This window comes from Pseudophryne corroboree, chromosome 2, assembly GCF_028390025.1.
Source record: "Pseudophryne corroboree isolate aPseCor3 chromosome 2, aPseCor3.hap2, whole genome shotgun sequence".
Taxonomy (NCBI): domain Eukaryota; kingdom Metazoa; phylum Chordata; class Amphibia; order Anura; family Myobatrachidae; genus Pseudophryne; species Pseudophryne corroboree.
The window spans coordinates 161,301,275-161,319,886 of NC_086445.1; the positions used below are offsets into that span (position 1 = coordinate 161,301,275).

The following is an 18,612-nucleotide window of genomic DNA, read 5'->3' on the forward strand; positions in this document are numbered from 1 at the left end:
CCTTGCAACTTCTGCCATTGCCCTCCTGCTTCTTGTGCCGCCCTGTCTGTTTACGTGGGCGACTGCCGTGATGTTGTCCGACTGGATCAACACCGGCTGACCCTGAAGCAGAGGCCTTGCTTGACTTAGGGCATTGTAAATGGCCCTTAGTTCCAGGATATTTATGTGAAATGACGTTTCCATGCTTGACCACAAGCCCTGGAAATTTCTTCCCTGTGTGACTGCTCCCCAGCCTCTCAGGCTGGCATCCGTGGTCACCAGGACCCAGTCCTGAATGCCGAATCTGCGGCCCTCTAGAAGATGAGCACTCTGCAACCACCACAGGAGAGACACCCTTGTCCTTGGAGACAGGGTTATCCGCTGATGCATCTGAAGATGCGATCCGGACCATTTGTCCAGCAGATCCCACTGAAAAGTTCTTGCGTGGAATCTGCCGAATGGAATCGCTTCGTAAGAAGCCACTATTTTTCCCAGGACCCTTGTGCATTGATGCACTGACACTTGGCCTGGTTTTAGGAGGTTCCTGACTAGCTCGGATAACTCCCTGGCTTTCTCCTCCGGGAGAAACACCTTTTTCTGGACTGTGTCCAGAATCATCCCTAGGAACAGCAGACGTGTCGTCGGAATCAGCTGCGATTATGGAATATTTAGAATCCACCCGTGCTGTCGTAGTACTACTTGAGATAGTGCTACTCCGACCTCTAACTGTTCCCTGGACCTTGCCCTTATCAGGAGATCGTCCAAGTAAGGGATAATTAAGATGCCTTTTCTTCGAAGAAGAATCATCATTTCGGCCATTACCTTGGTAAAGACCCGGGGTGCCGTGGACAATCCAAACGGCAGCGTCTGAAACTGATAGTGACAGTTCTGTACCACAAACCTGAGGTACCCTTGGTGAGAAGGGCAAATTGGGACATGGAGGTAAGCATCCTTGATGTCCAGAGACACCATATAGTCCCCTTCTTCCAGGTTCGCTATCACTGCTCTGAGTGACTCCATCTTGAATTTGAACCTTTGTATGTAAGTGTTCAAGGATTTCAGATTTAAAATAGGTCTTACCGAGCCGTCCGGCTTCGGTACCACAAACAGCGTGGAATAATACCCCTTTCCCTGTTGTAGGAGGGGTACCTTGATTATCACCTGCTGGGAATACAGCTTGTGAATGGCTTCCAATACCGCCTCCCTGTCGGAGGGAGACGTTGGTAAAGCAGACTTCAGGAACCGGCGAGGGGGAGACGTCTCGAATTCCAATTTGTACCCCTGAGATACTACCTGCAGGATCCAGGGGTCCACTTGCGAGTGAGCCCACTGCGCGCTGAAATTCTTGAGACAACGCTCCACCGTACCTGAGTCCGCTTGTAAGGCCCCAGCGTCATGCTGAGGACTTGGCAGAAGCGGGGGAGGGCTTCTGTTCCTGGGAAGAGGCTGCCTGCTGCAGTCTTTTTCCCCTTCCTCTGCCCCGGGGCAGATATGAGTGGCCTTTTGCCCGCTTGCCCTTATGGGGACGAAAGGACTGAGCCTGAAAAGACGGTGTCTTTTTCTGCTGAGAGGTGACCTGGGGTAAAAAGGTGGATTTCCCAGCCGTTGCCGTGGCCACCAGGTCCGATAGACCGACCCCAAATAACTCCTCCCCTTTATACGGCAATACTACCATGTGCCGTTTGGAATCTGCATCACCTGACCACTGTCGCGTCCATAACCCTCTTCTGGCAGAAATGGACAGCGCACTTACTCTTGATGCCAGAGTGCAAATATCCCTCTGTGCATCTCGCATATATAGAAATGCATCCTTTAAATGCTCTATAGTCAATAATATACTGTCCCTGTCCAGGGTATCAATATTTTCAGTCAGGGAATCCGACCAAGCCACCCCAGCACTGCACATCCAGGCTGAGGCGATTGCTGGTCGCAGTATAACACCAGTATGTGTGTATATACTTTTTAGGATATTTTCCAGCTTCCTATCAGCTGGCTCCTTGAGGGCGGCCGTATCAGGAGACGGTAACGCCACTTGTTTTGATAAGCGTGTGAGCGCCTTATCTACCCTAGGGGGTGTTTCCCAACGCGCCCTAACCTCTGGCGGGAAAGGGTATAATGCCAATAATTTTTTAGAAATTAGCAGTTTTTTATCGGGGGAAACCCACGCTTCATCACACACCTCATTTAATTAATCTGATTCAGGAAAAACTACGGGTAGTTTTTTCACACCCCACATAATACCCTTTTTTGTGGTACTTGTAGTATCAGAAATGTTCAAAACCTCCTTCATTGCCGTGATCATGTAACGTGTGGCGCTACTGGAAAATACGTTTGTTTCCTCACTGTCGACACTGGAGTCAGTGTCCGTGTCTGGGTCTGTGTCGACCATCTGAGGTAACGGGCGCTTTAGAGCCCCTGACGGTGTTTGAGACGCCTGGACAGATACTAACTGATTTGCCGGCTGTCTCATGTCGTCAACAGTCTTTTGTAAAGTGCTGACGCTATCACGTAATTCCTTCCATAAGACCATCCAGTCAGGTGTCGACTCCCTAGGGGGTGACATCACTATTACAGGCAATTGCCCCGCCTCCATACCATTTTCCTCCTCATACATGTCGACACAACGTACCGACACACAGCACACACACAGGGAATGCTCTGATAGAGGACAGGACCCCACTAGCCCTTTGGGGAGACAGAGGGAGAGTTTGCCAGCACACACCAGAGCGCTATATATATACAGGGATAACCTTGTATAAGTATTTTTCCCTTATATAGCTGCTGTATTGATTAATCTGCCAAATTAGTGCCCCCCCTCTCTTGTTTTACCCTGTTTCTGTAGTGCAGGACTGCAGGGGAGAGTCAGGGAGACGTCCTTCCAGCGGAGCTGTGAGGGAAAATGGCGCTTGTGTGCTGAGGAGATAGGCTCCGCCCCCTTCTCGGCGGCCTTTCTCCCGCTTTTTTAAGGAAAAACTGGCAGGGGTTAAATGCATCCATATAGCCCAGGAGCTATATGTGATGTATTTTTTGCCATCTAAGGTGTTTTTATTGCGTCTCAGGGCGCCCCCCCCCCAGCGCCCTGCACCCTCAGTGACCGGAGTGTGAAGTGTGCTGAGAGCAATGGCGCACAGCTGCGGTGCTGTGCGCTACCTTATTGAAGACAGGACGTCTTCTGCCGCCGATTTCCCGGACCTCTTCAGTCTTCTGGCTCTGTAAGGGGGCCGGCGGCGCGGCTCTGGGACCCATCCATGGCTGGGCCTGTGATCGTCCCTCTGGAGCTAATGTCCAGTAGCCTAAGAAGCCCAATCCACTCTGCACGCAGGTGAGTTCGCTTCTTCTCCCCTTAGTCCCTCGGTGCAGTGAACCTGTTGCCAGCAGGACTCACTGAAAATAAAAAACCTATACTTAAACTTTTTCACTAAGCAGCTCAGGAGAGCCACCTAGTGTGCACCCTTCTCGTTCGGGCACAAAAATCTAACTGAGGCTTGGAGGAGGGTCATAGGGGGAGGAGCCAGTGCACACCAGGTAGTCCTAAAGCTTTTACTTTTGTGCCCAGTCTCCTGCGGAGCCGCTATTCCCCATGGTCCTTACAGAGTTCCCAGCATCCACTAGGACGTCAGAGAAAATACTAAAATGTATTTTTATTGTTGCAAAACAAAGTTCAAATAAGTCATATTGTGTTTGATTCAGATTGAATTGTTTATCTGTTAAGTAGGGTTTAAATGTTGCTGCATAGCCTTGATTTAGTTTTTTTTTAACTCAGGCCTAAAATAACTTCTGGTGCTTGTATAATGTGTGATTTCTTTGTGACAAAGGAAGCCGCATGGTCTGTCCTCCATTTTGGACTAACCACATGGCCTATCCACCATTTTGTGTAAACCTCATGGATGTGGAAGGGGGAGGAGCAGTGGCCATTTTATATCGTAGGCAGATGTATAGGCTTGAATGGCCTTTTGCTGCTGCTCCATCCTCTGAAGCATATAGAGGGTTGAATTCCACCTTGTTACCACCTCTTGCTTCAGCTGATGGCAGGGCATGTTCAGGAGTGTTTGCTGGTGCTCCAGTCTTCGGCACGCGGTGGCTGAATGCCGAAAGTTGCGCGCAATTCTTCGGGCCACTGACAGCATCTCTTGCACGCCCCTGTCGTTTTTAAAAAAATTCTGCACCACCAAATTCATTGTACGTGCAAAACATGGGACGTGCTAGAATTTGCCCACATGTAATGCACGCACAATATTGGTGGTGTTGTCTGATGTCACAAATCCCCAGGAGAGTCCAATTGTGGTAAGCCAATCTGCGATGATGTTCCTCAGTTTCCGTAAGAGGTTGTCAGCTGTTTGCCTCTTATGGAAAGCGGTGATACAAAGCGTAGCATGCCTAGGAACGATTTGGCGTTTGCGAGATGCTGCTACTGGTACCGCCGCTGCTGTTGTTGCTGCGGGAGGCAATACATCTACTCAGTGGGCTGTCACATTCATATAGTCCTTAGTCTGCCCTGCTCCACTTGTCCACATGTCCGTGGTTAAGTGGACATTGGGTACAACTGCATTTTTTAGGACACTGGTGACTCTTTTTCTGATGTCTGTGCACATTTTCGGTATCGCCTGCCTAGAGAAGTGGAACCTAGATGGTATTTGTTACCGGGGACACACTAACTCAAGCAATTCTCTAAGTCCCTGTGAACTAGCAGCGGATACCGGATGCACGTCTAACACCAGCATAGTTGTCAAGGTCTGAGTTATCCGCTTTGCAACAGGATGACTGCTGTGATATTTCATTTTCCTCGCAAAGGACTGTTGGACAGTCAATTGCTTACTGGAAGTAGTACAAGTGGTCTTCCGACTTCCCCTCTGGGATGACCATCGACTCCCAGCAGCAACAACAGCAGCGCCAGCAGCAGTAGGCGTTACACTCAAGGATCCATCGGAGGAATCCCAGTTAGGAGAGGACTCGTCAGACTTGCTAGTGACATGGCCTGCAGGACTATTGGCGTTCCTGTCTAAGGAGGAAATTGACACTGAGGGAGTTGGTGGTGTAGTTTGCAGGAGCTTGGGTACAAGAGGAAGAAGGGATTTAGTTATCAGTGGACTGCTTCCGCTGTCACCCAAAGTTTTTGAACTTGTCAATGACTTCTGATGAATGCGCTCCAGGTGACGTATAAGGGAGGATGTTCCTAGGTGGTTAACATCCTTACCCCTACTTATTACAGCTTGACAAAGGCAACACACGGCTTGACACCAGTTGTCTGCATTTCTGTTGAAATAATTCGACACCGAAGAGGTGATTTTTATTTTTTTATTTTGACCAGGCATGTCAATGGCCTTATTCAACCCACGGACAACAGGTGTCTCCCCGGGTGCCTGACTTAAACAAACCACCTCTCCCTCAGAATCCTCCTGGTCAATTTCCTCCTTAGCGCCAGCAACACCCATTTCCTCATCCTTGTGTACTTCAACAGTGACATCTTCAATTTGACTATCAGGAACTGGACTGTGGGTGCTCCTTTCAGCACTTGCAGGGGGCGTGCAAATGGTGGAAGGAGCCACTTCTTCCCGTCCAGTGTTGGGAAGGTCAGGCATCGCAACCGACACAATTGGACTCTCCATGGGGATTTGTGATTTAGAAGAACGCACAGTTCTTTGCTGTGCTTTTGCCAGCTTAACTCTTTTAATTTTTCTAGCGGGAGGATGAGTGCTTCCATCCTCATGTGAAGCTGACCCACTAGTCATGAGGAACATAGGAGATGGCCTTAGCCGTTCCTTGCCACTCCGTGTAGTAAATGGCATATTGGCAAGTTTACGCTTCTCCTCAGACGCTTTTAATTTAGATTTTTTGGGTCATTTTACTGAACTTTTGTTTTTTGGATTTCTCTTACGTCCTAGAGGATGCTGGGGACTCCAAAAGGACCATGGGGTATAGACGGGATCCGCAGGAGCTTGGGCACACTTAAAAGACTTAATCTGGGTGTGAACTGGCTCCTCCCTCTATGCCCCTCCTCCAGACCTCAGTTAGACTTTGTGCCCAGGAGTGACTGGATGCACACTAGGGGAGCTCTCCTGAGTTTCTCTAGAAAAGACTTTATGTTAGGTTTTTTATTTTCAGGGAGACCTGCTGGCTACAGGCTCCCTGCAGCGTGGGACTGAGGGGAGAGAAGCAGGACCTACTACTTAGTTAAGGGCTCTGCTTCTCGGCTACTGGACACCATTAGCTCCAGAGGGTTCGATCACTTGGTGCGCCTAGCTGCTTGTTCCCGGAGCCGCGCCGTCACCCCCCTCACAGAAGCCAGAAGAAAGAAGTCGGGTGAGTATGAGAAGATCAGAAGACTTCAGGACGGCAGAAGACTTCAGTAACGGAAGGTACAGCACAGCGGTAACGCTGTGCTCTATGCTCCCACACACATCACCAACGGTATTCACTGGGTGCAGGGCGCTGGGGGGGGGGGCGCCCTGGGCAGCATGTTACTGTGGTCTGGGGCCGGCAGAAAGCTTTTCGGTGCCTCGGCACCGTTTCTAAAAAAACCCGCCGGCATTTTTCATTTTCAAATTTGGCGGGCCAAAGCGCGCCGGGAAGGGGGCGGAGCTTCGTCCCGCGGCTCACAGGCGCCATCTTCTCCTTCAACACGCGGCTGAAGGAAGACGCTGCCGGGACCTCCACATCTCCTCTCACAAGTAACGGGGAGCTAATCAGAAGGGGGGGCCGCAGTGTGGTGCTTATTATCATTTTAAAGCGGCGCGGGGTACATATATCTTTTCTTGGGATATATGGGCGCTGGGGTGTGAGCTGGCATACTCCCTCTGTGTCCTCTATCTGGGCTTCATTGTGGGTCTGTCACCTAGCTGGGGCGTTCTGTGTGTCGGTACTACGTTTTGGCATGTCTGAGGCTGAATGTTATTCACCAGAGGAGGTTATTGGGGGAGCGGATGCAGGGCTAGATTTGTGACTGTCGACGCAGCCGACACCTGGTTTACTCGCATTGCTCAGTACGATAAATTCGAATGTTGCTTCTTTATCAAAGAGGTTAGATAAGTCTGAGTCACAGACGCAGGTGTGGAAAAAGTCCATGGAAGAGGCTTTGTCTCAGGTTCAGACCCCATCCGGGTCGCAAAAGCGGCCACTTACTCAAGTCAGGGCCGAAACTAGACTTGTCAGCACCCGGGGCAAGGAAGCATGTTGGCGCCCCCCCCCCCGCATTACACAAAAAATTATCATGTTGTCAAATATTTAGAAAGGGGATACCATTGAACAAAATTGCGCCTCATGTGCCCCAAATGTCCTAAGCATCTGTCACATAGCCCCTGTGTGTCCCCACACATTGCACCACATTACTGCACTACATGATTACACTAAGTGCCCTTTATATTGCACTACACTACGTACATGCCCCTATATGCTTCACTACATTACTACACTATCTCCCATACACTGCACTACATGCCCCCATATTACACAGTACGCAGGCAGGTGCCCCCATATTACACAGTACGCAGGCAGGTGCCCCCATATTACACAGTACGCAGGCAGATGCCCCCATATTACACAGTACGCAGGCAGATGCCCCCATATTACACAGTACGCAGGCAGGTGCCCCCATATTACACAGTACGCAGGCAGATGCCCCCATATTACACAGTACGCAGGCAGGTGCCCCCATAATACACAGTACGCAGGCAGATGCCCCCATATTACACAGTACGCAGGCAGGTGCCCCCATAATACACAGTACGCAGGCAGGTGCCCCCATTTTACACAGTGCGGCAGGCAGGTATCTACATAGGCAGGTGTCCCCATTTTACACAGTGCGGCAGCGGCAGGCAGGTTTCAAGTTGGGGGGAAGGAGGGGGGGAGAGAGAGAGAGAGAATATTTACGTCTTCCCGCTCTTCGGTCCCGCCGCCTCACGTCCCTCGCGCCGGCCGTCTTCTCCTTCATGCTTATCGCCTCTCCCCGAGCGCTCCTGCTCGGGGGGCGGGGCTTCGCGGAATGACGCGTTTGCGTCGTGACGTCACGACGCAACGCATCATTCCGCGAAACTCCGCCCCCCGAGCAGGAGCGCTCGGAAGAGGCGATAAGGAGTAGAAACGGCACTGCCGCCGGGTCTCTCTCAGCGCCCCTCTAAATCCTGCGCCTGGGTCACATGCCCCCCTAGCCCCCCCCTAGTTTCGGCCCTGCTCAAGTGGTAGATACTGATACCGACACGTACTCTGATTCCGAGGTCGATTTCACTGAGGCTGCTTTGCATCCACGATTAGTTAAGAGCATTCAGTACAGGATTGTGGCTATAAAAGATGTTTTACACATTGCTGATGAACCTGTGGTGCAGGAAACAAGGATTTGCTTGTTCAAGGGAAAAAAAAACCTGAGGTGAAGTTTCCCCCCTCTCATGAAATGAATGCTCTTTGTGAAAAGGCTTGGGAGCCGCCGGATAAGAGGTGGCAGATTCCCAAGAGAATTTGCATGGCGTATCCTTTCCCCTCTGAGGACATGGAAAAATGGGAGGCGTCTCCAAATGTTGACAAAGCTCTATCTCGTTTGTCTAAGAAAGTGGCACTTCCGTCTCCTGACACGGCAGCTCTCAAAGATCCGGCGGACCGCAAGCTGGAGACGTCTCTGAAGTCCATTTTCGCTAATTCGGGTGCATTGCCCAGACCTGCTGTGGCGTCGGTATGGGTGAGTAGCGCTATTGCTAAATGGGCTGAGAATTTAGCTAATGATATGGATACCCTTGATAAAGATAATGTCCTTTTGACTCTCGGTTATATCAAGGACGCTGCAGATTACCTGAAGGATGGGGCGAGGGACGTCTGTCTCTTGGGTTCAAGAACCAATGCCATGTCGATATCAGCCAGGAGGGCGTTGTGGATCCATCAATGGAATGCTGATGCCGACTCCAAGGGGGCTATGGAAGCGTTACCCTTCAAAGGTACTGTCTTGTTTGGGGACGGCTTGGCTGACCTGGTCTCGACCGCGACTGCAGGTAAGTCCTCTTTTCTTCCTTATGTTCCCACACAACAGAAAAAGGCACCACATCAGCAAATGCAGTCCTTTCGTTATAATAAATACAGGCGTGGAAAAGGTTCGTCCTTCCTCGCTTCAAAAGGTAGAGGAAGGGGAAGGAAACCTCCTGCAGGCTCAGGCGCCCAGGACCAAAAGTCCTCCCCTGCTTCTACCAAGTCCACCGCATGACGCTGGGGCTTCCCTGGGGGAGTCCGGACCGGTGGGGGGCCGTCTACAAATATTCAGTCAGGTCTGGATTCAATCAGACCTGGATCCTTGGGTCCTAGAGATTGTGTCTCAGGGATACAAACTGGAGTTTCGCGAGATACCCCCTCACCGGTTCTTCATTTCGGCATTACCAGTAGCTCTTCCGGACAGGGAGGTGGTGCTGGCAGCGATACAAAAATTGTGTCTACAGAGGGTCATTGTTCCCGTTCCCTCGTCCCAACGGGGGGGAGGGGTTCTACTCGAGCCTCTTTGTTGTGCCGAAACCGGACGGTTCGGTCAGACCAATTCTAAATCTAAAATCCCTAAATCCATACTTGAAAGTTTTCAAGTTCAAGATGGAATCTCTTCGAGCTGTAATTGCCAGCCTGGAAGGGGGGGATTTTATGGCGTCAGTCAACATAAAGGATGCCTACTTACATGTCCCGATATATCCTTCGCATCAGGCCTTCCTCAGGTTTGCTATACAGGATTTTCATTACCAATTTCAGACGTTGCCGTTTGGGCTTTCCACGGCTCCGAGAATTTTCACCAAAGTCATGGCGGAAATGATGGTTCTCCTTTGCAAACAAGGGGTTACAATTATCCCGTACTTGGACGATCTCCTGATAAAGGCGAGGTCCAAGGAACGGTTGCTGAAAAGTGTACATTTGTCACTGTCGGTTCTGCGACAGCACGGTTGGGTACTCAATTTGCCAAAATCTCAGTTGATTCCGACCACTCGGCTGCCTTTTCTGGGCATGATTCTGGACACGGATTTACAGAAAGTATTTCTTCCAGAAGAAAAGGCTCTGGCACTACAGACGATGGTCAGGGAACTTCTGAGGCCGACGAGTGTGTCAATCCATCACTGTACTCGGGTTCTGGGGAAGATGGTTGCGGCATACGAAGCCATTCCATTTGGCAGGTTTCATGCCCGGGTGTTTCAGTGGGACTTGCTGAGCAAATGGTCCGGGTCTCACCTGCACATGCACCGGAAGATAAGTCTATCTCCCAGAGCCAGAATTTCTCTCCTGTGGTGGCTACAAAGTCGTCACCTCCTAGGGGGACGCCGGTTCGGTATCCAGGATTGGGTGCTTCTAACAACAGATGCAAGTCACCGGGGCAGGGGCGCAGTCACCCAAGGAAGAAACTTCCAGGGGAAATGGTCGCTCCAGGAAGCTTGTCTCCACATAAATGTTCTCGAGTTAAGAGCCATTTACAACGGCCTGCTGCAAGCAAGAAGCCTTCTTCATGGTCAACCTGTCCTGGTACAGTCAGACAACATCACAGCGGTGGCACATATAAACCATCAAGGCGGAACAAGGAGCAGAGCGGCAATGGCGGAGGCCACAAGAATCCTTCGCTGGGCGGAACAACACGTGAGCGCCCTGTCAGCAGTCTTCCTACCGGGAGTGGACAACTGGGAAGCAGATTTCCTCAGCAGACACGATCTCCATCCGGGAGAGTGGGCTCTTCACCAAGAGGTATTTGCAGAGGTGACAAAACGTTGGGGAATTCCGTTGATCGACATGATGGCGTCTTCTTTCAACAAGAAGCTCCCGAGGTATTGTTCCAGGTCAAGGGACCCCCAAGCCAGTGCAGTGGACGCCCTGGTGTCTCCGTGGGTGTTCCAGTCGGTGTATGTGTTCCCTCCACTTCCTCTCATTCCAAAGGTACTGGGGATCATTCGACGAGCAAGGGTTCAAGCGATTCTCGTCGTTCCAGATTGGCCGAGAAGGGCCTGCTACCCGGATCTTCAGGAATTACTGGTGGAAGATCCTTGGCCGCTTCCTCTAAGAGAGGACCTGTTGTTGCAGGGTCCATGCGTGTTTCCAGACTTACCGCGGCTGTGTTTGACGGCATGGAGGTTGAGCGCCAGATCTTGGCTCGTAAGGGTATTCCCAGGGAGGTCATTCCAACTCTCATTAAGGCTAGGAAGGAGGTTACGGCAAAGCATTATCACCGTATTTGGAGAAAGTATGTTTCCTGGTGTGAGTCTAAAATGGCTCCTGCGGAAGATTTTCACTTGGGTCGCTTTCTCCACTTTTTACAGGCGGGAGTAGATGCAGGCCTGAAATTGGGTTCCATCAAAGTGCAGATTTCGGCTTTGTCTATTTTCTTTCAAAAAGAGGTAGCTGTCCTCCCAGAGGTTCAGACTTTTGTGAAAGGAGTAATGCATATCAATCCTCCGTTTGTGCCTCCTGTAGCTCCATGGGACCTTGATGTGGTCTTACGGTTTCTCATGTCTTCCTGGTTTGAACCTTTGCATAAGGTTGAGTTGAAATTTCTCACTTGGAAGGTAGTTATGCTATTGGCGCTGGCGTCTGCCAGGCGGGTGTCAGAGTTGGCGGCCTTATCTCATAAGAGCCCGTAGTTGATTTTTCATTCGGATAGGGCAAAATTGAGGACTCAACAATTTCTGCCGGAGGTGGTTTCTTCATTTCACATTAACCAACCTATTGTGGTCCCGGTGGCTACGGAAGCTGTGGCGATTCCAAAATCTCTGGATGTTGTAAGAGCGTTGAAGATCTACGTCACTAGGACGCTGTTGCCAGGAAAACTGAGGCGCTGTTTGTCTTGTATGTTTCCAACAAAATTGGTCATCCTGCTTCAAAACAGACTATTGCACGCTGGATTTGTAGTACGATTCAGCAGGCTCATTCTTCAGCCGGACTACCGGTGCCAAAGTCAGTAAAAGCCCATTCTACCAGAAAAGTGGGCTCATCTTGGGCCAGTGCCCGAGGCGTCTCGGCGTTACAGCTTTGCCGAGCAGCTACTTGGTCGGGTTCAAACACTTTTGCTAAATTCTATAAGTTTGATACCCTGGCCGAGGAGGACCTTGCGTTTGCTCAGTCGGTGCTGCAGAGTCGTCCGCACTCTCCCGCCCGTTCTGGAGCTTTAGTATAAACCCCATGGTCCTTTTGGAGTCCCCAGCATCCTCTAGGACGTAAGAGAAAATAGGATTTTGGTACTTACCGGTAAATCCTTTTCTCCTAGTCTGTAGAGGATGCTGGGCGCCCATCCCAGTGCGGACTATTACTTGCAGTGTTTTCTTGCTGGTTAAATTTGTTTATACACAGGTTGTGTATTTCTTGTTTCAGCTGGTTGCTGTTGTTGATTCATACTGTTATCTGGTTTAAAGTTACTCCGGTTGTACGGTATGTTTGTGGTGTGGGCTGATATGTCTGTAGCCCTTGGTTTAAACAAAAATCTTTTCCTTGAAATGTCCGTCTCTCCTGGGCACAGTTCCTATAACTGAGGTCTGGAGGAGGGGCATAGAGGGAGGAGCCAGTTCACACCCAGATTAAGTCTTTTAAGTGTGCCCAAGCTCCTGCGGATCCCGTCTATACCCCATGGTCCTTTTGGAGTCCCCAGCATCCTCTACGGACTAGGAGAAAAGTATTTACCGGTAAGTACCAAAATCCTATTTTTACATGCTCTCTACTATGACACTGGGCATCGGCCTTGGCAGACAATGTTGATGGCATTTCATCGTCTCTGCCATGACTAGTGGCAGCAGCTTCAGCACTGGGTGGAAGTGGATCTTGATCTTTCCCTATTTTACCCTCCACATTTTTGTTCTCCATTTTTTAATGTGTGGAATTATATGCCAGTAATATATCTGGAATTAGACGGTGGTAATGTCTGGAATTAGATACCACTAGATAGATACCAGATACCACTGTGACTGGAATGATGATGACCTATGCACAGTGACAGGACGCTACCACAGCACCCTACAGCAGCAAGATGCAGCACAAGACACTGGACTTTAGGTCACCACAATGCAGCACTGATACTGAGCACAGATATTGAGCACTGTTCAGGATAATAGAACTGACACTGGGCAGCGAGAACAGTACTGGATTACTGTACTGTACTACTATATACTGGTCAGTGGTCACCACAATGCAGCAATGATAATAATGAGCACAGATATTGAGCACTGTTTAGGATAATAGAACTGACACGGAGCAGAAAAAAACAGCAATGGACTACTGAACTGTAATACCATATACTGGTCACCACAATGCAGCAATGATAATAATGAGCACAGATACTGAGCACTGTTCAGGATAATAGAACAGACACTGGGCAGCAAATACAGCAATAGACTACTGTACTGTACTACTATATATATATACTGGTCAGCACAATGCAGCACTGATACTGAACACAGATATTGAGCTGAGATTTAGCTGATATTGGGCTATTCAGGCAGAGAACGTAGCCACGTCCTCTCGCTATCTCGACAATGCACGAGTGAAAATGGCGGCGACGCGCGGCTCTTTATATGGAATCCGAATCTCGCGAGAATCCGACAGCGGGATGATGACGTTTTCCCCCATTCGGGTTTTGCGTGTAAGGCGGGAAAAACCGAGGCTGCCTCGGACCCGTGTAAACCACGTGAAGTTCGGGGGGGTTCGGATCTCGACGAACCGAACTCGCTCATCTCTACTGTAGACAGGTAGAATAATTATATAGTATAGTTATGACAAAGTTATTGTGTATGCAGGTTTGAAGACTGATTCCAACCAAAGTTCAGCATACCAAAATTATATAAAGAGAGCACGTGTCATTCAACTTCCTCATATCTATATTGTTTTCCAAAAAATAAAAGAAATGAAAACATTTGATGCATTACTAAAGCAGATTTGTGTACACCAATCAACAAGGGCTATCACCTTTAGAAAGGTCAAATCTCTACTAACCCTGGAGACACGTTATAAATCAGCTCTCCACAATGACCTGCCATGGAAGTGTTATGACAAATAGAATTCGAAAAAATAAAAATAAACAATCACCGATATCTGTAAGTTAAAGTCAAAACATTATTATTGAGCAGGTAAAACACACGCTTTCTTCTACCAAACCAAAACACATTTCACTTTGACAAATTCTTTTCAATGCAAGATTACATAACAGGCCGGTTGTACGGAGAAGAACACTGTTTTTATGTAATATAGTGTTGTACAAGCAGAGGGCACATAGAGATGACAGAAATGTTATTCTACTAGTAAACTCAGTGGTAAACACGTTTCTCGAAGTTGTATGTCAACACTTATAGCCTATGCCAGATAGAATAGTAAGGTAGGTGAAATTGTCATGGAAAATAAAAGGAATGACTGCGTCATTGCACATAGGATGAGATGTATCAAACCTTTTAAAGAGGACAAGTGCAGAAGTTGCCCATGGCAACCAATCAGCTTGTGACTATAATTTATTAAGTACATTATGCTGATCTGCTCTTCCAGAGGGGTATACAATAAAAACACCGCCGGTTGGTAACCCGGTTCTCTCAATACTGACGCCGGGATCCCGGCAAAGTAGGTGATTCCCCCTCTGTGGGTGTCCACGACACCCATAGAGGGAGAGTAGAACCTGTGGTGAGCAAAGCTCGTGGCGAGCGCACCAAGCCCGCAAGGGGCTTTGTTCCGCTCACCCCCCTGCCGGCCTTCCGGCGCACGGGATGCTGATGTCGGTATACTGACATTAGGCATCATGTATGCCGGCATCCCATACTGATCCCCCCAGAGGGACCAGGAGACTTCCAAATTTTTGGAAAGTCCCTGGGACCTCCAGAACGGAGGGTGGTCATCCTGCATCCCACCCACATGCTAATGAATTGAGCACAAGTCTGGGGGTGGGCAGGGGCACAGACAGCTCTGCTGGGCCCCGGTACAGGGAGGGGGTGTGGCCAGACCCCCTCCTTCGAAACTATACCTTACATGTGGGTGCGTAGTGCCCGTGCGTGCCGCCTAGAGGGGCGCCGGTGCAGATCCAGTGGGTGGCATCATGTGGGTGCAGGTGCGACTGCTCTCCCATGCAGGGGGAGAGGGGACTGACTGCTGCTGCAGCTGGCACTCTCCCCAGCACACAGCATTGCGTACCAGGCTGGGGAGAGAGGCTGCTGCAGTAGCAGTCCTCTCTCTCCCTGCTACCTGAAGTGTGGCCTGAATGAAGGGGCAGCAGGACCTGGGCCCCCGTCTGGCTCCTCCAACAGGCCCGGGTAAAGAGTACCCGCTACCCCCCTCTCGGTGCCACTGTGGATTGGACAATATGCGATTTTATGAGAATCATTTTATTTTGGACTCATCACCTTTTCATGGACCCCACAATTCATTGGAAAGTGGGTGGTATGTTGAAGGTCCACCCACTCTTCTAGTGGACTCCCTTAAAATTCACCATAAGGGGGTGGGGGCTTAATAATGCAAAGCACCCAGCCCCGCCCATCAGCTGCATCTTCCTGAGCAGAGCAAGTAACAGTCGCTAAGTTGAAGTACAGTGTATAAATAGTAGCTACAGTAGAACCTGATTGGTTGCTATAAGCAACTTCTCCATCTGTCCTCTTTAGAAGAATGGACTAATCCCCCCGCCTAATAATATGTAATGTACTGGAGATGGAGAAAGGTGGCCTCACCTATCATGACATGACTAGAACACAAATATACTGTATTGTGTTTCAATAACCCTCCTGTACTGTAAATTCAGAGTAACAAGAAATTTTTGTACACAACTTATACAATGCGGGTAATATAAATAGAACAGGTCACTTGAAATTAGAGATGTGCGGGTTCGGATTTACTTGTTTTTTCCCCCGCCAAAATAGCGCAAGTTCGGATTTATCTTATTGGCTATCCACAGCATGCGAAAGCTGATAGCCAATAAGATGCCACTTTTGAGGTCCAAATAAATCTGATCCCGCAAATCTCTACTTGAAATGTGGTGAGAATATAAAAGGCAACCTAGGTGCTAATCCTGATGCACCACAGAAATTCAATAGTAGGAAAACAAACACTAAGAAAGTGCATAGATTGTTCCAACAAAAGCCAGGATGGTCCTCAGAAAACTGGGACTGGCGGGAATGAGCACTGACTGACTCGCAGCTTCAAATATGTATTACTGGAAACAAATTCAATGGGTGTTATCATCAACAAACAAAACAGTGCAACATGTTCACTCATTTCACAAAATCTAACCAGGGTTTACTACTCAAACACAACAAGATAGACATGCACAGGACTGTATAACAATAGTATTATATATACACAACAGTATAAAAAAATAGTTTAAAATGTTTAAAAAAACAAAAGAATATGGCACATTGGCAACGTTCAGGCACTTTCATTTGTCACAGTGAGGTGCGCACACTCATGTCGTCCGGACATCTTGTGACCCTTCAAAGTTTAGCTCCACTGCAAAATTTTCCTTGTACAGTTTTCCAGATTTCTCCTTGTGAGGATTGTCCAGCTCATTTTTTGACAGATAAAGCCTGAAATAGAGGTCAGAGCGTAAACTATTTGTGCATAACTGAAGATTACACAGAAACAACAACACAACAAAAACCTTCAGCACAACACAAGAAAGAGTCAGCATGTCATTGTTTCTCAATTATTCTGATTTACATAGGAAAACAAAATAGAGGAATGCAGATTTCCACTACTTATGTCTGTAGTGCGAGGTGAGATTTCCATTAAAGATCCCTGCTGTCAGGATCCTGGCAGCTGAAATACCGCCGCCGGAATCCCGACACCCACGGAACATCGACACCGTATCCCTGAGAGGTAAGTATAGCCGGGAGAGTTAGGGTTTGGTTGCGGGGAGAGGGGATAGGTTTAGGTGCCACCCGGGAAAGGGTGGGTGGGGGGGTTAAGGGTTTAATGGGTGGAAGGGTGGGGATAGGTTAGGCTGCGGGGAGGGGGGCTTAGGGTTAGGTACCACTGGGTGTGTGTGTGTGGGGGGGTGTTAGGTTTAGGCACTAAGGGGGGAGGGTAACAGTTAGGCTCTGGAAAGGAGGGGTTAGGTTTAGGCACTAAGGGGGAAGGTTAGAGTTAATCTGCAGTAACGGAGGGTTGGGGGGGGGGGTATAATACTTACCTCTCCCCTGTTGGGATCGTGACCATCGGGATGCTGGCATCGGTATTGTGACTGCCGGAATCGCATATCGATCCCCAAGGTGAAACTGTGAATAGTTCTACGCCATTTATGAGGGGATGTAGTTATGTGATCGGCGGTCAGGAGACCGACGGTCACATAACCTCCCCCTACATCCCGCCCCCTCACAATCCCAATGGTCGGCATGCCGACCAACAGGGACTATTCCCACTCGTGGGTGTCCACGACACCCATAGAGCAGGAATAGAACCCACAGCGCAGCGAGGCCACAAGGGTCTTGCTGCACTCGCCACCCCCCATCGGGATTCCGCTACCAGGATCTCGGCGTCGGTATGCTGACTGGCGGTCTCCTGACCGCCGGTCACGCATACCACACCCATTTATGAGGTATGTGGTGCTATGGTATCATTCTCAACCTAGCTTAACAGTATTTGGGGTTTGACTGGCCAACAAGGGTACAGGGGAAATCCCTAGTGGGCCCTACTGTCTCAGAGCCCCACCTCCTTTTCTAATATCAGGTTTCAGACAGTGCATTGGAACTATACATTGTTACTTTATTACAGGATCAGTTACCTTGTAACGCAGGAACATGGATGAACAGACTATGCTCTGTAGTATCCATGTTGTCTGCATGCTATGTACTCTATACTGGTTGGTCAAGTCTCTGTGGTGGCTGGCCACACCCCTTAAGCATGGGCCCCTACCACTTCCTGCCCCCAGTGGGCCCTTTATGCCCCAATGTGACACTGCTGACAGTACTAATGCTTAGTAGAGACAGCTACAACTTTGTCAGGTATAAAATACACTGGGCCTTACTAAGGTTTGTTAGCAAACCAAAAAAAGAACACTAAATGGGCAAAACCATGTGCATTGCAGGGGGGGCAGACATAACATGTGCAGAGAGAGTTAGCTTGGGTGTGGTGTGTTCAATCTGAAATCTAAATTGCAGTGTAAAAAAAAAAGCAGCCAGTATTTACCCTGCACAGAAACAATATGACCCACCCAAATCTAACTCTCTCTGCACATGTTACATCTGCCCCCCCCTGCAGTGTAACATGGTCTTCCCCATTAGTGTGCTTTTTTGAGTGCATAACGAACCTGAATAAACCCCACAGAACAGACGACATTTCTGCCTGACTAATTATATAACAGTTTCTAATTATTTTCCTGGCACATTCACGTCCCAAACTTCTGTTATATCATTATGTTGTATGTATACACAGCACAGTACATGATGACGCTAGTAAAACATAACATAAATGGGAAGTTATTCTGATGCCACTGTTTATAATTTGTGAGTTCATATGACAAACACTGAATTAGGAGAACCAGTGTATTATAAAGGATGTATCTCTATTGCAGATTATTATGGGCATTATAAGCTACCTCAGATATCTGTGGCCTGTGGCCTCATTCAATTATATGATCATAAAACTGCTCAGTGACTTTTAAATACTTGTATCATTTTGGGCTTGTTCACACCTATGCACTACTAATGCGCTATTCAGCAGCTAATGCATGGAACATACATAGGATGA

The 18,612-nt window shown here is 48.9% G+C and overlaps 1 protein-coding gene across 9 annotated transcripts in view; it reads right to left on the reverse strand.

Moving 5' to 3' along the window:
• Window positions 1-14,109: 14,109 nt before the first annotated feature.
• LOC135005292 (phosphatidylinositol 3,4,5-trisphosphate 3-phosphatase TPTE2-like) overlaps window positions 14,110-18,612 on the reverse strand; it is a 295,357-nt gene continuing 290,854 nt past the window's right edge. For all 9 annotated transcript variants that reach the window (XM_063951927.1, XM_063951919.1, XM_063951920.1 and 6 more), the window contains one exon: window positions 14,110-16,451. In XM_063951927.1, coding sequence (XP_063807997.1) covers window positions 16,331-16,451 — 121 coding nt within the window. In that variant the 3' untranslated portion in view covers window positions 14,110-16,330. The remainder of the gene's footprint in view (window positions 16,452-18,612) is intronic.